The sequence below is a fragment of the Natrix helvetica genome, assembly GCF_964273705.1.
Source record: "Natrix helvetica genome assembly, chromosome: 3".
In the NCBI taxonomy this organism is placed as follows: domain Eukaryota; kingdom Metazoa; phylum Chordata; class Lepidosauria; order Squamata; family Natricidae; genus Natrix; species Natrix helvetica.
The window spans coordinates 123,439,758-123,459,882 of record NC_138549.1 but is presented as its reverse complement, the minus strand read 5'-3'; the positions used below and the strand labels follow the sequence as shown (position 1 = coordinate 123,459,882).

Below are 20,125 nucleotides of genomic sequence, written 5' to 3'. Positions count from 1 at the left end.
ATCATGTAAAATACACATGGACCCAACCATATTTTGAACCAATTCTTGGAACAAAAGTTATCCACTCCTTTCTAAAGAAAATATTGGTCACCTCTCTGATATGCAAAGAGCCTAAATTTAAGTTTTACAAGAGCTGGTAGCTTCCTGTGTCAAAGAAGCAAGGGAAATCACCCTCTTAAGAGATGGGAAATAGATGCAGATATTTAATAGCCTTGTCCACTTAAGTACGGTAGTTTGAAACAAACTCAAAAAACACACATTGTTTGCCTCAGCTCTAGAGAAATATACACTGGCTAAAGATTCTCATTTCAACATTTTGGAGCTACTTCAAATTACAAAGATCACATAAAACCCTTTTTTTCTTCCATAAACTGCTGTTATTATCCGTAGGCCGCTCCCTCTATTGCCTTGCCAGATGGAATTTGGAGCTGCTCTTTCTAATTCACTTGGAATACCCCCCCTCCCATACAAACATCCAAGACCCCGCTATGACTAATGTAATAACAGTGAAAACAGAAATACATGGAAAGAGGATGAATAGTACCTTTAATTACTATGGTCTTAGACCACCACACTTACATGAAAAGAGACATCAGTTGGCATGCAATTAAATTTAGCAATAGCAATGCTCAGGCTTATATATTGCTCCATAGTGCTTTACAGCACTGTCTGAACAGTTTAGAGTGTCAGCATATTGCCCCCAACAATCTGGGTCCTCATTTTACTGACTTCAAAAGGATGGAAAGCTGAGTCAACCTTGAATCAGTCAGGATTGAACTCCTGGCTGTAGGTAGAGTTAGCCTGTAATATTGCATTCTAACCATTGCACCACCACAGCTGATACTCAATTGAATAACACTTATTTCTAGGATCAAGTGGAATCCTATGAAGCAGATAAATTTCAAACTAACAATCAGGTCACCAATGTCAGAATGTGGTCCAGGCTTAGTACCAAATATATAATGTTTTGTGTGTGGTGTCCTCATAGCACAAAAAAGAGGAATCAGTATTTGACTTGCTTATGCCATATATATCAAAGCATGCTGCAGACACTTAATTGCACAACTACCTTCTAAAACATGAAATGACCTTTCTTATACCACCGAGACTCACAAGAACTGCAATGTTAACTAGTTCTTTCAATATGTTCAATCCTTCTGCATTTTCTTCCTGACTTTTCTAGATATTTAACTCCTGCTAATTTGCTAGCTTCCATCGTGTCATCTGCTGCCATCGTTTTCCCTTTGTTTTTGAAGTAATACATAAATGATTACATTCTGTTAAAATGTTGACTTTTTTCCATCCTTTTTTAGTTTTATTTTTGCATCCCCAGTGTATATGCTAGATTGATGTCCTGCTTTTTCTCCAGGAGCTCAAGGCAGCTTATATTGGAGATCTCCTTCCTTGTAACCCTGATAACAATAATGTGAAATGGGTTGGATTGAGTGGGACTGGCCTAAAATCATCCAGCAGATTTCTACAGCTATGGTAGATCTGATTTATTTATTTATTTATTTCTTAGCGCTTATATACCGCCCCCTCTCCCGAAAGGGACTCGGGGCGGTGATGAGTTAGAACAGATCAGTAACTTAAGTTCAGATATGTGACAGCCTATCAGCCAAATTGGAAAGTTGCTAATGAAAGACATGGCTATGTGTTAATACACTAGATGAAAAAAGCAGTACCAGGGGGGAAGAGTAGAAAGATCAAAGTAAAAACTTTTCTCTGAAAGGTACAAAACAAATAGCATCCTTTTCAGATCCTGAATGGTTTTGTTGTTGAAAAAAATACTCCATAGATTGTATTTGTCTTGGTGATTAAGATCCCAAAGGGTAAAATTCATAACCTGAATAATTTTTGGTGCTCACAATCAGAAAATGAACATTTTCATATTCCTAAGGAAGACTTGGGTCTCTGGAAGAAATGTTGAGATAAATATTAAAATCAGTTTATTAGGGGATATGGCCTAGCCCTAACCTTTCCCTTCATTATTCTGCAAAGTAGGGCCAAGGCAATGACATATTTGGGGGAGGGAGCAGAAAAAGGGAAAAGAATGATGAAAATCTCATTGTGACACTGACGCCACCCACGTGTCCTGATAGCAAGTATGAAGTTTGCAGTGCAAGAACACAGCACTTTTTTGTTATGGTAGCCCTGGTCTCTGCCCAAGTCTTATCCCATTACCAATATCAAATTTACTTTCTGTGGGATGAGAAAAATTGACATTCAAGAATTAAGATGGAGATATATAATGAAAGCACAGTGTGTGTGTGAGAGAGAGGGGGGGAGGGAGGGAGGAAATATTCAAAAAGACCATTCCTAAAAGAATAAGGGGTAAGTAAATGGGGACAAAGGCAACCATATTCAAAAATGATCCATCTCTGAAAAAAGGTTAATGTAAATGTTGTAACTCTGGAAAGACCAGTGTTTCTCAACATCAGCAACTTTTAGATGGGTTGAGAAATATTGGTCTAGACTAAACAACCCTATTTTTACTAATGTTACCTAAGAAACACTTATTACTAAAGAGCCACAACAAGATGATCTTTGCCTAAGCACCCAAAACTTGACATTCTGGTTAGGAATTCGCCAAGTTTAAGTTCACATCTAGAAGACATCCAAGAGATTAAATTATCTCTAAACCAATGGATTAGGACAACATATCAGTCCATTATAGAAAGTAAATATATGAGTGCTGTGTTTTGTTTTTTTACTGTTACTTTTGTACTACAATTGCTTTAACCTGTTAGCTGCCTAGAATTATTCTGCAAGTGGGGAGCCATATAAATCAAATGAGCGCATGAAAATACCTTCATTCAGCCTCAATCACAGAGCCAAGTTTTCAAGCCCATGAAAAACTAGCAGGGATTGGGGCAATCAAATCTCAGGGGGAATATGCTGCAAAGGGCAGGTGCCAACACAGAAAAGGATCTCCTTCTGGGCCCTGCTAGGCAACACTACCTATACACAGAGCATGCTTTTCCTAACAGCAAATCATTTCCATATTCCTGTCAAGAAACAGTTCCACTTAGCACATCCTCCTGGAATACTGACTGATTTCACAAATCATGCTAAGCCACAGTATAACTCACTTAATTTTGATGTAACTTGATAGATAAAGGTAGATTTGGTTTGTGAACCTGGCTTACTATGTGTAAACAAGGCAGAGATGCTTAGGCCTAAAACATAGTTAGAATGAGTGATGTGAGTGATTCACTATGTGTGAATTAGGCTTAACAAAATAACATTAAATCATATATTTTAATGCGATCACTCCCCAAATGTCCTCTTCCCTTTCCCAGACAAATTATAGGAAGCAGAAATATAGAGATATTAGGCAAAATGCTAGGGGGACATATTACCTTTTCAACTATGACTGGCAATTATTCTCACTATTGCATCCTTCTGTTGAAAATATCTCCCATTCTCAGATTTCTCTTAGCTATCTGCCTCCATGCTAATAAAATCAGAAAAGTCCTATCATGAACTGTAGAATTCATTTGGAATCCAGCCACACTGTATTTGCCTCAAGCGATCGCAAAAGCTGCTTCTACTCCACTTAATGTATACAACGGCAAAGATTTATAGATCTTCTCAACTTGCTTAACATAAATCTATTACATAGTTGGGATTAAAGTGCTCAATTAAAACTAGGAAGACCCAGATTCAACACATTGGGTGAATTGAGGCCAGTTGCTGTTATGGGAATAATTGTAGGAGGAAATGCTTTGTGTACTGCCTTGAGCTTCTGAAGAAAGGCAAGATGTGCATCTCACAAATTAAAGGGATAATGAAGGCCTTCTTTAAAGAATAAAGGTGAAAAATGAAAAATTGAGGAATATGTGGTCTTCCAAAATGTTTTGATTCCAACTCCCATCAACCCCTCCAACATGGCTAACAGTAAGGGATGCTGATACTTGAAGCCCAACATCTGGAGAACTCCCCTTCACTATGCTGTGCGAATGCCAAACATTGTTACCAAATTTAGGACACATGCACAGTAAACTCCTTCAAATATCAGGAATAAAAAATATATCCTCTCTCCTTGGACTTGGCAGAATTATTTAAAGATCGCCTGGCAGCACCAGATATTTTTCTCTCAGCAATCTAATCAATATTTCACACTCACAAGAGACACATGATTGGTTTTATTTGCTTTTTTCATTATGCTAACAAAATAGAATAATCTTCAATGATAAAAACAGATGAAACATGGACATATCCAATCTCATGAATGCATCATTAATATTCATCTTATAAAGATGATCTCAGCAGTGACTAAAGGATATTTGACGCACATTTATCACTTGTCATTTCTTCCCTAATTTTACAGTCCCCCAAAGATTATTTGGTGTAACACTGTCCTCTACACATATGAACAATGATAACCCATCAGGATCTATCAGCATTATACACACTTGCCATACAAAATCTGAACTGATCCCTCTAAAAATAGATGGGGGAAACTATTTATCTGCCAACTTCCTTCCACAATTAAAAAGTTCAACATCTATGATGTTAACATAGATACATATTTCAGTTTGCCTTTTTATGTTATTTATTTCTCTTTCTATAGCCGCAACAGGTAGTCCTCGACTTACAACCACAATTGAGCCCAAAATTTAGGTTGCTAAGTGAGACGTTTGTTAAGTGAATCTTGTCCCATTTTACAACCTTCCTTGTTACAGTTGTTACTGCAATTGTTACATTAGTTATTAGGTGAATTTGATTTTCCCATTGACTTTGCTTGTGACAAGATTGCACAAGGGGATCACAGACTCTAGAACGCTGCAACATCAGCCAGTCACAAACATGGGCCAGATGCCAAGCATCTAAATTATCATGTGACCATGGGGATGCTGCAACAGTCATAAGTGTGAAAAACAGTCATAAGTCAATTTTTACAGTCCCATTGTAACTTTGAACGGTCGCTAAATGAACTGTTATAACTGTAGGGCTACCTTTACTTTGCACACAACTCAGGATGGCGAACATCATTAATAAATCCATGTAAACAACACAGCAAACAAATAATAAAAACAAAGCATGAAAACATAAAGAATAGAATAAGAATAGAATTAGAATTAAAATAGAATAGAATAAACAGAGTTAGAAGGGACCTTGGAGGTCTTCTAGTCCAACCCCCTGCCTAGGCAGGAAACCCTATACCGTTTCAGACAAATGGCTATCCAACATCTTCTTAAAGACTTCCAGTGTTGGGGCATTCACAACTTCTGGAGGCAACTTCTGTTCCACTGATTAATTGTTCTAACTGTCAGGAAATTTCTCCTCAGTTGTAAGTTGCTTCTCTCCTTGATTAGTTTCCACCCATTGCTTCTTGTTCTACCCTCAGGTGCTTTGGAGAATAGCTTGACTCCCTCTTCTTTGTGGCAACCCCTGAGATATTGGAACACTGCTATCATGTCTCTCCTAGTCCTTCTTTTCATTAAACTAAATAGGGCGTTGGTACTTACCTGATACACCTCTTCTCATAGTGGGGGAGGAGTATCCAGGATGGGTTGACCTTATCCTCCAGCTGATTGGACTGAGTCAGATAAACTCTTGGGACACGCCCCTGGCCCACCAGGCACCGCCCAGTTATAGGCGAAGAACTCTATCCAATTTGTTCTGCCATCCACTCCAGACCTTAGTTTGGTTTCAAACCTTTTATTGAAGTATAACTTAAACAAACCAGTACAACAATCATCAGAACACATATTACATAGCCATGTCAGGCGGGGTCTGGATACTCCTCCCCCCACTCTGAGAATAGGCGTATCAGGTAAGTGACACTGTTCTGGTGGAGCTGCTGTCCATCGCTGCAGGTGCTGGACTCCTGCCGGTCTCTTCCTGGTTGCTGGGCACCGCCATCTTGGACCACGTGGTCCCTGCCGGCTTCAAGATGGCTCCCGTGCCAGAAGACGAAAGGTGCGGTTTTTAAAAGTTCCCTGTAGCGGCTTGTGCTCCAAGGAGCTGCCGCGCGCTTCCTCCGCCGCTCTCTTTGTTCCTCTCTGCCTCTCTGGCACTAGGGGTTTTGCTCTGCCCGTGGACTCCCTCCGATGAGGTGAGCCACGTGGGCGATGGCGCGGGAGCTCCACGGCGTTTGGGAAGCCGCGGTTCGCTGCTCAACCCATTGGGGAGCAGCGGAGCGCTCCGGTGCCTAACAGAGCTTCCAGCAGTGGGCTCACCTCCTGGGCAGGGATCCTGCGCTGTCCTCTTCTGCCGATTGCACTCCGTGGCATTTGGACGCTCCGAAGCTCGCTCTCCGGCGCCTCTGGATCCCACGCAGCAGGGCTTGCCTATGGAAGGCTTGCGCCCTCTGTTTATTGCTTGCCCGGCTGAAATCCTTTTTCTGAGTGATACTTGTCTCACTCAGATGCCTGGGCAGTTTGCCGCCCCCAAGGGGGCTTTTGGCAATTCTTTCCTTTCCGCTCTGGGAGCTATTCAGCCCACTGGCGGTCATTGCTGATTTATCTTTTCTTCCTTTCTTTAATTTTTTCAATCTTCCTAGAGCTCCAGGATGGCAAACCGTCCAGTTGAGGACTGAGTCGATAACTGAGTGGTGCCTGGTGGGCCAGGGGCGTGTCCCAAGAGCTTATCTGACTCAGTCCAATCAGCTGGAGGATAACGTCAACCCATCCTGGATACTCCTCCCACCTCACTATGGAGAAATACCCAGTTCCTGCAACTGTTCTTCATATGTTTTAGTCTCCAGTCTCCTAAGACATAAAGCCCCAGGAAAAAATCACCTATAGGATCATGCCACACACACACCCCAACACAGTCCCTGGGGATCTTTAATGTTTTTTGAAAGGCCAGCAAGGTCAGAGCCATCCTATCTCAGTTCCTCCACTCTGGAGTGGATAAGTGACCGAGAGGGCAGATCTCTTGGATCCCACCAGATGACATTGCTTGCCCAGTTGAACTTGGAGTATGCCCAGATATTATTGGACAAAAATAACTGGAGATAAGATAGTTCTGCAAGTAACCCAGCCCTACAGGATAAAATACTTTGTAGGAGAGAAGTAGACGTTTGAACTGTATCTGGAAATTCGCTAGTCACTAACACAGTTTGTAAAGTAGAGATATTACATGGGCATATTGCAGGATGGCCATAGCTACAGTACCTGTTCCCACTGCATTCTCAATCATCTGTAGCTTCCAACTTATCATCAACAGCAGTCCCATGAAGATCATATTGCAGTAGTCCAATCAAGAAGTAAGCAAGAGACGAGTGGCTGTAAGCAGGGCTTCCCAATCTCAAAATGAGCAGAGTTAGTGCACAAGCTGGAGCATTCTCCAAGCCACAGTTGACTGGAGCATTCTCCAAGCCACAGATTTGTTTGGAACAGTGGGACTGCATTTAGAACCAAGCATGAAATGTGGATCTTGGGATCCAATTGGTCCCAAGATCCACATATTGAGACAAGAGCTTTGAAGCATCTGTTGAAAGGCCAGGGTTAAAGCTGCAACAGGAATGCATTTTTGTCCCTGCTTTCTAAGCAGAGAGGGAGGCCGATAGTTTGAAAATTCTGCCCTAAAGGAAGTCATCATGAAAGAATTCCTCCCATGAATCTTTTTCAGCTAGGAGGTGTGGACAGTTAAGCGGTGTGGGATGGCTGCAGGGTGGTAGAAACAAACTCAAAAATACCCAAAAGAGAGATTTGAAAGAACGCATCAGCCACAAGGTACAAAACAGAAGCTTGTTTCATCGTGGAAATCCCAAGGCAAATTTGGCAGACGCTAGCTATATTTTAGTTATAAACAGATGGATTGATTCCAAATCTGAGCCATGAGAGACCTGTATTCATTTGCTAGTGCCATTTTCTTAATTGAACAGTGTGCTGCTTTGCCAAATAAGATAGGATAAAGAGATTCATCCACACCATGAGCAACGTTACAAGTTTTTACTTGAACAAACTTTTTGCAGGAATGAGTCAAACAAGCTATTATTAAAGAAATCCAGAAAAAGAATAAGAACCAACATGTGGTATTTAATGGGCTGCCACACAGAAAAGGGAGCAATTTTGTTTTCTGCTTTTCCAGAAGATCACATTGTCTGTGATCACAAGCTGTTCAGCAGTAGGACATTGTCTCTCTGAATCTGGTGGAATCTACATCTTTACAACTGCCAGCAGAGCTAAGATAGCTATCAGTAGCAGGAGATTCACTATAGTGGATGTTAAATTAAGTCATCCTTCCTATCACTTCTATGTCTGGGCTTCTAACAAAGTTAGCCATTTTATGAGAACACTAATAGGAGAGTCTCAAAATTCCAAATGTACGATTGGCTCAAACATTGGGCTAGGCTGCTGGTTAAGCTGGGAGACTGTTTGGTCTGGAAACTGGGTGTGTGTGTGTGTTAACCTCTATTTTTATTGATTGCTGTGGGCTGTCTAGAATCATGGTAAGAACTAGGCAGCCATAAAAGAAAGAAGAGTAGGTAGAAAGATAGAAAGAGAGAGCTTATCTCTGCTAAATCAGAAATCAATGTACACACTGCTGATGTTAAATCTATATTTCAGAAGTATAAATATTCATTTTTGGTCACTTCAGTTGACTAATTAACCATAATAAAAATGCATACATTTTTTTTAATTCTGCAATTTTCAAAAGGACAAGGGAAGACGATGCCAAGTAACTTTTCAGACAGGCAATTGTTTGCTTCCTGCTAATCCTTGATGGTATGTTAGAGACAAAGAACATTGCCTACATATAATCCTTTAGATCAGTGTTTCTCAAACTTGGCGACTTTAAGTCCTGTGGACTTCAACTCCCAGAATCCCCCAGCCAGCATAGCTGGCTGGGGAATTCTGGGAGTTGAAGTCCACAGGACTTAAAGTCGCCAAGTTTGAGAAACACTGCTTTAGATCAATGCTACAACCGATAAAGTTTGCGGAATATACCAGTAGGTCAGAAGCAGAAATACAAGAGGATGAGAAAATAAAAGAAAACATTCCTCTGAGGTAGAAAAGCATTGCGTCAGGTAACAGATGCATTTTCAATTTTACCCCAACCATGCCTGTACTATTATGAATATGAAACACTTAATATGGTTTAGAGAAATATGTAGATTTAACCACATTGTAAGGCACTCAGAAGCTATTAACAAATAGGCCATACAGGATTCCTTATCGAGATACTTGCAATCAAACAATTAGTGCACCATATCTGAGAAAGTATCACTAGAGCTAATTAGCACCAGTCCTAGCTAATTACTACATTGTCCCAAAAGGGAATTCACCAGAATAGAAATCCTGCATTTTAGTACTCACAAAGCAGCAGACTTAATTTTGCAGAAGGCTAAAATGGGACAGATCAAATAGCAGAGAACGTTGCTTAGGGTTCAAAACATAACATAAAGGAAGAAGAAACACACATATGATGCACAAAATATGGTAGCTAAGATTGCAGAGCCAGCAACCTGAGCCACCAGTCCGTGTGGCTTCCTGAACCCCTTTCTGTAACTATCAGAAACCCAGCAAACCACAACTGCCTAAAATCAGGGGTGTAGCTCCCCTCACGTTGATGTAAGTAATACTCCAAGCTAGCAGCGGATACTCTAACATAAGCATAACATACTTTTTATCCTTGCCCACATAAACATGCTAAGACAGTCACTCCGAATATAAAGTACAATGCAAAGGAGGAAAGGATTCAGTGCATGCACCAAGCACAAGAAATGTCACCAAATGAAGCTTTTCTCAGGTTTAAATCTGCCAACATTCCTTCCTTGATCCTCCATTTTATTTTGTCACTTAAAAGGAATAATTTATATTGGTGGAACCTCCTCCTGTTCCATTATAGGCTTCCCACTAGGCTTAGATTGCTGACTCTGTAAAACTAAACTAACCACAGCGTTGACCTGGCCCAGCAGATTTTCTTTATGTTCTTAATTAGCATATATATATATAATGTTAAATTACTACAGAATCTAAATTATGCCAGACTTGTCTTATCCAATCATAGTTTTAAGGTGGAAACTCCTGTAATAGAAAACAGAAGCATGTGATCTATATATGTCAGAAGATATAGCATCGTTGCATTATTGAATAGGGCACCTTTCACTCTCTTGTTCGTTCAACATTAATCATGTTGTTTTAGGATCAAAAAGATATTGCGTTAGTTCTTAGTAAGACAGGAAGACAGTGGGTGCTTTAAAAGTCTGTAGCATCCAAATTATAAAGTTAACATTAAAAGGATTTCTTTAATCTCATTGTCTAATTGGAGGTACTTATACACCAAGAATGAGATGGATGTGTGAGGGAGAAAAACTAGGCCAGAAACGCAAAGTATTTTGCTGAAGACCCTAAAACATTCATGACGTTTCACTCAAAATCATGTTTTAGACCCACTTTTTAAAGAACAGCTGTCCAAGATACAGCACATGAGTAGGGGTGAGCTTATACAGTACGGACTTTGAAAATAGAAAACAGATACACTCCCTAGTTTGGTTAAAGATTCAGGAAACAGGTGGTGAGGAAGTTGACAGCTTCAAACTTTGGAGAATCTCTTCTAGTTAGAATACAGACAGTTTGGTAAATAAACAGGCCAATTCAGTAGAGAGAAATGAGGTAATAACTTTCTTAAAAGTTGTAAATATGACCTTATTACATGAAATCAATCACAGAGTCCTGCAAAGGTTCCCAAGGTACCACCAAGAAGAGACATGAAATTAGTATTTTTATTCCCAGTATATGAAAGAGTTTGCTAAGTATATTTAAATATATGGACAGTGACTCGAGTTTCAGGTCTTTCCGTAAATGTACAAGATTTTCACTTGTACAGTATATAGATGCAGAAAACTTTTGCTGAGAATCTACTGGACATATTAGAGAAATAGAGATACCATTCTTCCATCAATGTTACCCATTAAATCTAGAAAAAGGTTTATATTGACCAGTGTTTCTTAATTTTTTTTCTTTCAAGATCCCTTCCCACTTTTGAAATTACAGAGTATCCCAAAAGAGCTTTTTTTTTTGTATGGGCTATATCTATCAAAAGTTCAATAAGAGCTGAAGAGATATAGGTTTTCCTTGTATGTGGTTTGCAGTGCTATTCTTTGATAGCTAAAACCCACCAAAGATCTCTCAAAAGCAAGACAGAGTCACTCTATTCTGCAATAATAATTACCTAGAAGTGTGTGCCCTGGACAGAAATAAACTAGAAGAACTCATGAAAACCATGTTATTATATTAAAATAAGAACGATCGTTTAGAATTCTGTACATATCATCAAAATTATTTTTTGCATTTATTCTTTTATTTCAATATTATTTTTCTTGCCTTTCAACCTTATCTTTTCTTTTGTAAGTGTAATGTAAAGCCTTCAAATCTGAGGTTAAGTAAAGGCTGCAACTGGCGGCTTTATTTAGCCTTGAGGTAATTCTGATTTGACATACAGTATTTGGTAACCAACGGGCTCTTGTGTTGCAAGAGAACAACCTTTCATTTTTTCAACAGAGCCTCTAATTGTGTCCTACATTCATTCCAACCTTGTCATTTCGTGTAATTTTAGCATTTTGGCCAGCTTTCAATGCTACTCTTCACAAAGTGTATGAGCTAGAATTGAAAATCACAAAGGATCTGATCTAACCATTAAACGTTGGGTTGAATTAAGAAGATCTGATATTTCAAAATGAACAGCCGAAAAGTGATAGGGTTTTCCATTTCTATTTATTCATCTCACAGGCTGGCAGGCACTAGAGAGTCTGGAAGGGCCAGTAAAAGTATTCAGTTTTATTCCTACTGTACTACCAAATCATCTAGCACAGAGGTGTCAACCTCAAGGCCTGTAGGCCGGATCTGGGCTGTGGGGTGCTTAAATATGGTCCATGGGATGAGATGGACATATCAAAGGATCGGCCTGCGGTCCCTCTGCCGGCCAAAAATGGGCCATGCAGAGGCCTTTTGAAGCCCCCACATAGCCCGTTTTGGATCCAGAGTGCTGCAGGGAGCCATAGAGGCCAAAAGTGAGGTGCAGGGGGCCACATGCAGGTCCCTCATGTCCTATTTTGGCCAGCAAAGTGCTGTAGGAGGCGTCCATCCTGTCTCCTCACCCCACCCCACTGTCCCACGAGAACTACAATGCTTATCCGGCCCTCAAAGAAATCCCATTTGACACCCCTGACTTAGCACTTGCCAGCTCAAGAAGCTACAGACTGTTTTTGACTTCATTTCTGGCTTATTTCTCTGGCATGATTTCAGACAACATGCTAATCAAACCATGGATAAAGGCATTGGTGGTTTGTTAGCAATGCTGATAGGCAAGATGGATCAGAATTAGCTTGCTCCTCACTTACTACTAAGGTGAAATCCAGGTAAATTGTGATTTGCTGTGTCACTCCAACATGGCTAAGTGGATTATAATTGATAAATGTAAGAACATTTTCGCAATCAAATTGAATTCATTCAGACTTTCAGTCAAATATAGATGGGTATCCTGATAAAAATCTTATTATCCTGAGCATATTTATTTATTTAAAATCTATGCCATTCATCTAATCTAGGGTAATTACAATCAATAAAAACAAGCTAAGGTTTTAAAACATTAAAATAATAAATATTAGCACCAAAACTGATTTAAAAATTGACAGAAATAGGAAAGGAAGGGAACAAGATACCCACAAGAGAAGGTGGAGTATTAAATACTGTGGTATTTTAGTAACCACAGTAAAACTGGTTCTAAAATCAGGCTAGAAATATTCTCATAAATGGTAATGATCAGATATGCTGACTAGCATGTTTATGGCTATGCCCTAGCAAGGATTGATAAATGGCTTAAGAAACAAGCTATTTCAAAAGTTCTACAAATCTGAATGTCATTTGTTCAACTGACTTACAATACAATACAATAGCAGAGTTGGAAGGGACCTTGGAGGTATTCTAGTCCAACCCCCTGCCTAGGCAGGAAACCCTATACCGTTTCAGACAAATGGCTATCCAACATCTTCTTAAAGACTTCCAGTGTTGGGGCATTCACAACTTCTGTAGGCAAGCTGTTCCACTGATTAATTGTTCTAACTGTCAGGAAGTTTCTCCTCAGTTCTAAGTTGCTTCTCTCCTTGATTAGTTTCCACTCATTGCTTCTTGTTCTACCCTCAGGTGCCTTGGGAAATAGTTTGACTCCCTCTTCTTTGTGGCAACTCCTGAGATATTGGAACACTGCTATCATGTCTCCCCTAGTCCTTCTTAGTCCTACTTGTTCTACTTCATCCATTCTTGCAAAGTGCTTTTCTTTATAACAAAGAAGTTGTTATAACTTTGTAAATTTATACAAAGCCTAAATCAGTTTTGGTGTTAATATTTATTATTTTAATGTTTTCATGTTTTACCTTTTTTATGTATTGTTATTGCCCTGGGTGAGATGGGTGGCATAGAAGTTAAATAACAAATTTGAAGACATAGGATTTTGTTACATATGAATATCTAAAATGTCCCAAAGCTATGTTCCACCATGAACTAGGACAGCGATGGCGAACCTTTTTTGGCTCGTGTGCCACAAGTGGGGGGAGTGCAGGGGGGGCGTGTGCAGGCGTGCCGCACCCATAATGCAATGTGCGACCCCCCAGTGCGCATGCGTGCACAACGCGCGACCCCCCCATTTTTACATGCTTTTTTTGCCCTCCGCAGGCTCCAGAGGCTTTATAGGAGCCTGGGGAGGGCGTAAAGAGCCTCCCCTGCCCCCCCCGGAGGCCCTCCGGATGCTTCAGGGACCGTCAAAAGGATCCCTGAAGCCTACGGAGACCCTCTGGGAGGGCGGGGGAGGCTCTTTTTGCCCTCCCCAGGCTCCTATAAAGCCTCTGGAGCCTGGGGAAGGCGAAAAATGGCTTTTAAAAAGGTGAACTCAGCTGGCCAGTGCACGCATGCGCGCTGGCCAGCTGACAGGGCAGCGCCTCGCGTGCCCTGACAAATGGCTCCGTGTGCCACCTGTGGCACGCGTGCCATAGGTTCGCCATCACTGAACTAGGATCATCAGCAAACCCCAAAGTTCAACAGTAAATCACTTATTGGTTACAGAGTGAGATAAAGAGAAAGGAACATGGATAGTCTACAAAGTATGAAGCAAAGAAAATAAATTATGATTGTAAAGGGGATAAAGACATTGACTGCATTTTAATTTATCATTTTTTTTATTTTGCAACTATTTTGCACAGGCATCTTGTCAAAAAGTAGCATAAACTATATTAACACTAGTTAAATACTGTACATTTATTATTTGATTCTATTTTTATTTATTTATTTATTTATTTATTTCAATCAGCTTCCATATCATGAAAATAGAATTATATAATCCCCATAATATATGTGAAGATAGAGTTCGGGGTTTTTTTTTTAAGCATGTAGGCAAATCAAGAACTCCAGGCTGAAATGGATATATTTCTCCCTTCTGTACTGCAGAGCAGTGAAAGAGCTTCATTAATGTTGCCAAACCTAATGACCTGGATAAATTTGGCACAAATTTGAGTCGACAACATAAACAACTTCAGAAAGAAGGGCCTGCAATCTTTTCTTTTCTTTCTTTCTTTCCTTTTTCTTTTTTCTTTCTTTCTTTTTTCCCTTTTTGTGTTAATGTTGACTCCTGGAGACTGCCTAAACAAGACACTGAAGGTTTCTTGACAAGATTTCAGAAGCGATTTGCCATTGCCTTCTTCCTAGGCCTAAAAGTAAGTAGCCCAAGGTCACACAGCTGGCTTTAGGCCTAAGGCAGGACTAGAACTCATGGTTTCTGTTTTCTTGCCTGGTGCAGTAACCCTACACCAAACTGGCTCTAATCTAGGGTAGGTCACTCCAAAGTTAGAGGACATAGTACATTTATTATTTGTCAACTGTGTAAGAAAGATCGATCAATGTCTTCAATCACACATTCGATGAATGATCTATTGGAATCGAAAAATTACTAAGTAATAAGGCCCGTTATCTAAACAAAACTGCATATGTGAATCTGAGTGGAGTAAATTGTAGGGGTCACAGAGATATGGTTTGCATTTTCTTTTACTTACACTTTTTACACTATTTTCTAATACATTACATCTTACTATTGTTCTATATTTTATATTCTGATATGTCCCAATGCCTAATCAATAAAGAATCATTGCTATTATCTAGGGCAAGCACAATTGAACCCACTTGGACTTATTTTTGAGTTTGTCTCATTTAATTTGGATTGTAAATTACATGGATTTCAAAAACTAAGACAAACTTCACTTTTGTTTTAAGCAATGGCCACAATCAGTCGCACGAACCGGTGACTGCTGACTAGTAGACTTTGGATGAAATAGATATTCCTACCCAATCACCCCATGCTTCTACTTCCTTTTGCCTATAGCTCTATCACTTTTTTAAATTGAGATTGGCTTTGCTTCCACATTGGTCATAGACAGCTGTACTTTTCATCTTAGCAGTTAACATTGTTGTCCAAGAGAATATTTCATGGCTAAAGTAATTTTTGACATGTAGTTATTTACTGACTTAAGTGATTTATGTGGCTGCCCAATTCACAAAGTGTGACTTTGGGTAGCCAAAAAAGGATTAGTAACCATATATGATAAACAATAAAAACAAAACAACCCAGTGTAAAATAGCACAAATAAAGGCCCAAAGCAAAATATATTAAAATCCTAAACCCATTTTTGAGATGGACTCATCCAGTGTCCCAATCTGGTGCTTGAGAAATGGTTTTAGAGTTTTAAGGAAGGCCAGCAGAATTGGGAACATCCAAGTCTTGTGATGTATGCTGTTGTAAAAGGAGGAGTCACAATACAGACGGCATGCCTCTTGGGTCCCAACCGAAGACACTGTTTTATATAGGGGATCTGAAGGGGATCACTATTTGAATCTCATAAGATGGGCAAACATGATCAGAGATAGGTGGTCCTCCAAATAACCTGATCCTGTGCCATGAAGGGTTGATAACCAGCACCTTGAATTGCCTATAAACCAGTGCAGCTTTCAAAATTATGTTGCAATACAGGTGATGCTGTGTTCTGGATCAAGTGTAGCTTCTGAAAGGTCTTTGAGGGCATTAAAGGTAATATAATACTCCAAGTAGGAAACAAAAAGGGTATATGTGACCACGAATAGGATTTCCCAATCTAAGAATGGATGCAATTGATACATAAAGATTTTTATAGGGTTTCCCAATCTAAGAATGGGTGCAATTGACACATAAATATTTTTATTTTGTTTGTTTACTTATTTGTTTGTTTGCTTGCTTTTTTATTACTTCTGAGTCAGTCTTTAACTCCTGGCAACTACGTGAACTGGTCCTTGTAATTTTCTTGGCAAGATTTCCCAAATGGTTTGCCATTGCCTCCTTCCTAGGGTTGAGAAAGACTGAGTAGCCCATGGTCATCCAGCAATCTAAGGTGGGAGTAGAACTCATGGTCCCCCAGTTTCTAGCCTGATGCCTTCACCATTGCACCAAATTGGGTTTTACATACAAAGATAGGGTTGTTTTGTGCAAAAACCTTGTGGCCAAACATCTTCAAGACCCTGTGAAAATCTACCACTTTGCATAATATTTCATTATGTTCATTCCTTCATGCAGGCCAGTACACCTATTTGTACTTCTATAATTATATATTCACTTATGTGTATATTATTTAATGCTGCAGATATTGAATTTTTATTAGCCATTGTTTAACTATAGGGAGACCTGGCAATAACTCTGAGGTCTGAGGAAAGAATTCATCAAAATCTATGGTATACCGTAAGGAACACAATAGATCTGGATAGTACCATAATCTCCACTTGTACAGAACATCTGCAGGTTTTTTCTAAATAACATTTTTTCTAGAACTTTAGTAATATAGATTGTTGGGGGAATGTTATTAGTCATATATTGTTATGGCTATGAGACAATACCAAATATGCTGCATGATTTGCTTTTTGTTACTTAAGCTCTGCTTGCTCTGTCCAAGTTCATCTAATATGTTCTAGATTTTTTTCTAACATGAATCTAACTCACTTAATTCTGCTAATGATTTACTTGGATCTCATGAAGTCATTACAGGAATATAGCAAGTATCTCATCAACATCTCTTAGAATAATCAATATGAGATTGAGCTATCTGGCTAGAAACTGGCTGGGTTGAAAAGGAATAGTTTGCCCTGCAGAAAGAGATTAATGGAACCATGGCTGCGGAATCCTAATAGAGATCACTTACCTATGGGATTAATTTTAAATAAGATCCTGGACAGAGAGAAGTTACCTATATCTAAACAGTTAGATTGCTTTGCTACTTTTCTCCAGAACACTTATGGAACACATGGATCCCAAAACAAAGAATAAAATAGCAGAATTGGTTGGCAACCACTGGCAGTTTCCAAGTACGGCAGGTTATGTCACAGTTTATAAGCACTGATTCATCACTGCTAATTAGCATTTATTGAGCGCCAGCTATAAACCAGATTCTGTAGAGAACTCAGAAGTGACAAAGTCCCTGCCCAAAAGCCTCACAAACTGAAGATGACAGGAACAAATGTGTCAAAGAGATGGGGCGGGGGAGAACAAGAGTTGGAAGATTAAGTGGAAACAGACAGCATAAAATACGCGAGGCCATGTTGATTTGGGGAAATTGTCCCGTTTCCCAACCATTTTCTTTTTCAATTTTAACCAAAACTAAATCAGGGCCTTCTTTTTTTGTAGAGATTTGCTTTAAATCTTTACCCTGCAGGCGACATGATTAAGGGCACTAATAGTTTGAGGCTGTCACTGAAACGAGTGTGCGTAAAGTACTTCTGATGAAGGAGACTGTTCCCTTTGCAAGCATATCCTGTATTAATGTGCCATTTGGTCTTCTTTGTGCAGTTATGTGGGAGGCTGTTTTGCTGTAGGCAAAAGAGCTTTCATGCTAAATCCTACCTGAGGTGACAAACAGTTCCGTGATTATTCTGATAAACAACCAGGTACACAACTAACAGGGCAGATTCTCCATTTTTTTAAAAAAAATGCATTGTTTGAATAGGTTCCTTCTAATCAGGCATAGCTTTGTTGTTGTTTTTCTAAAATATCTTTACATTCCTGCCTGAAACAGTGGCAGTTCCTACAGCCCGGGCCAGCCGCTTACCACTCTTCCAAACCTCCGCAGGGCAGGCTCAAGAGCAACCCACCGAAATGATTGTGGCACTGTGGTCCGGAAGCCTATACCCCCCTGCTGGTTGAGAAGTCGACTGCAACCGGCCACGGACTCGTTTGAACAAGCCCAGGGAACTTCCCCCACCCCCTCATCCTCTCTCTCTACCGACAAGCTCCTCGCTTCATCTAAAGGCAGAGACGCCAGATGCCAACCGCCGCCCCCACTTCCCAAGCGTAAAAACTCTTAAAAGAAAGACGAGGGTGGCTGTGGATGGGGAAGTTGGGGATCCCCCTTCAAAACTTCAGATCGGGACTACTCCGGTTTGCAATGTGGCTGGCATTGTCCTTAGCTATGCACCTAAGAGGGGTTACCACTCTTGTTGGGATGGGGTCCGTTTCCTTTGTACCAGACCCACCCAAATCGTTTCCACACCGCTCCCACCCGACCCTCCTCCTCCTCCTCTGCGTCCGAGAGGGTGCCGCTCCTGACTCACCCCAAAGTGCTGATGAAGCCGTTGACCGATCCTTCGGCGTACAAGGAGACGATGTCCCCAATGTGCAGGAAGCTGGACATTTCATTCATGGCTCCAGCGCTTTTTTTCCCCCGACGCTGTGACTCCTCGTCTTATCCCTCTCTTCCCACACAAGCGCTTCACAACATGTGCCCGGCGGGGCACCAGGAACTACTAATCCACAGGCTCCTCCGCTCGATGCATTGGCAAGATCCCTCTCCCGCCAGTTTACACGTGGTTGCGCTCAGGCAGGTCCTGGTTTACGCTCGCTCAGCCGGAGCGAAGAGACGGGATTGGGATAGAGTTGAGCGCTGGGCGCTTGGGGAGGGAGGGAGCCGGGAGCGGACGGATTGCCCAGAGATTTGCATGAGTTCCCACTGACACACTCGTGCCTACAAAGCTTTCTACCTGCAGCCAATAGAAACCGATCAGGAAGTCCGGATGAAACAGTCAATGCAAATTTCGATGGCGAAGAGCGCAGATGGAAGCCACACCCCTGCTAGCCCCGCCTCCTGCCCACCGTAGAAAGTTTTCCAAGGCTGGGAAAGAGCCCGGAGGGAAGTTTAAGAAAGCGAGAGTATTTAGCTGTTGAGGCGGGAACGAGAACGGAGGGATCAATTAATTCTGCCGTTCTTCTCTTCTTCCCGCGCTTCGCCTAAAAACCCATTCGGCTTGGTAAAACCCCAAACGAAATGTATGTTTAGCCCTTCCCGGAACTGCACACGATTACGCAGGCAAGGCAACGGCGCTAGTTTCTCCCACACCCAGCAGAAACAGGCGCGCCTTCGGCTTCTCTTGCTTGGGCCAATATCTGATCTGGATGCCTTGATTTCTTTTGCCCTGCCATCCGCCTCCTGCTCGGCATCCGATCCAAACCCACTTTCATTCGCTCGGCGCGCACCAGCCCAGTTATTTCTGCCGGGCTTTTTAATCAGAGGCGGGGGGGGGGGGACGGACTTTCGTTTTGATCGCCGCGTTTCACGTGGCGTGGAAATCGGAAGAGCGCTGAACTTTATTTTTATTATTATTACTATTTTGCTTTTTCTCTGGTCTCGCCTAGCCTAGTGGGTGTTGCAGCGCCTGCCTTCTTGTGGAGGCAGGCGCTGCAACTCGCCCTCCGGCTACTCAATGAAGGCGGAAAGACATGAGTTGCTGGGGCTGACTCTCCCTTTTGTTTCGCTAGGAAATTAGCAGCAACAAAAGTTTGTTTGTTTTCTAAAGGGACTGGAGCTCTATTTGTATACACAATTCAAGCCAAAACGGCATAGTGTTTTTTTTCGGATTGTCCGAGGAAAAAGAAGGAAAATCCAAAAAGTAAATTAAAAAAAAAATCCCGTCCAGTCTTCTACTGGACGACTCGAATGAAAACTTCTTGTAATACCTCAGCTATATCAAAGGAGGGCTTCACTCGAGGGGTGGCAGCTGAAGAAAGGAAAACACCTATATCAGGAACCAGGAAAAAAAATTTGAAAACAGAACTGCTGTCATCGCAATCCCCTGTATAAATCAATGATACATCCTCAACTGGAATCATG

At 40.9% G+C, this 20,125-nt stretch overlaps 1 protein-coding gene across 1 annotated transcript in view; it reads right to left on the bottom strand.

Moving 5' to 3' along the window:
• ITPR3 (inositol 1,4,5-trisphosphate receptor type 3) overlaps positions 1-18,984 on the bottom strand; it is a 128,435-nt gene extending 109,451 nt beyond the window's left edge. Inside the window, 1 exon segment of the mRNA XM_081948825.1 lies at positions 18,573-18,984. Within this exon segment, the coding sequence (XP_081804951.1) occupies positions 18,573-18,661 (89 nt within the window). The 5' untranslated portion in view covers positions 18,662-18,984.
• Between the last annotated feature and the right edge of the window lie 1,141 nt (positions 18,985-20,125).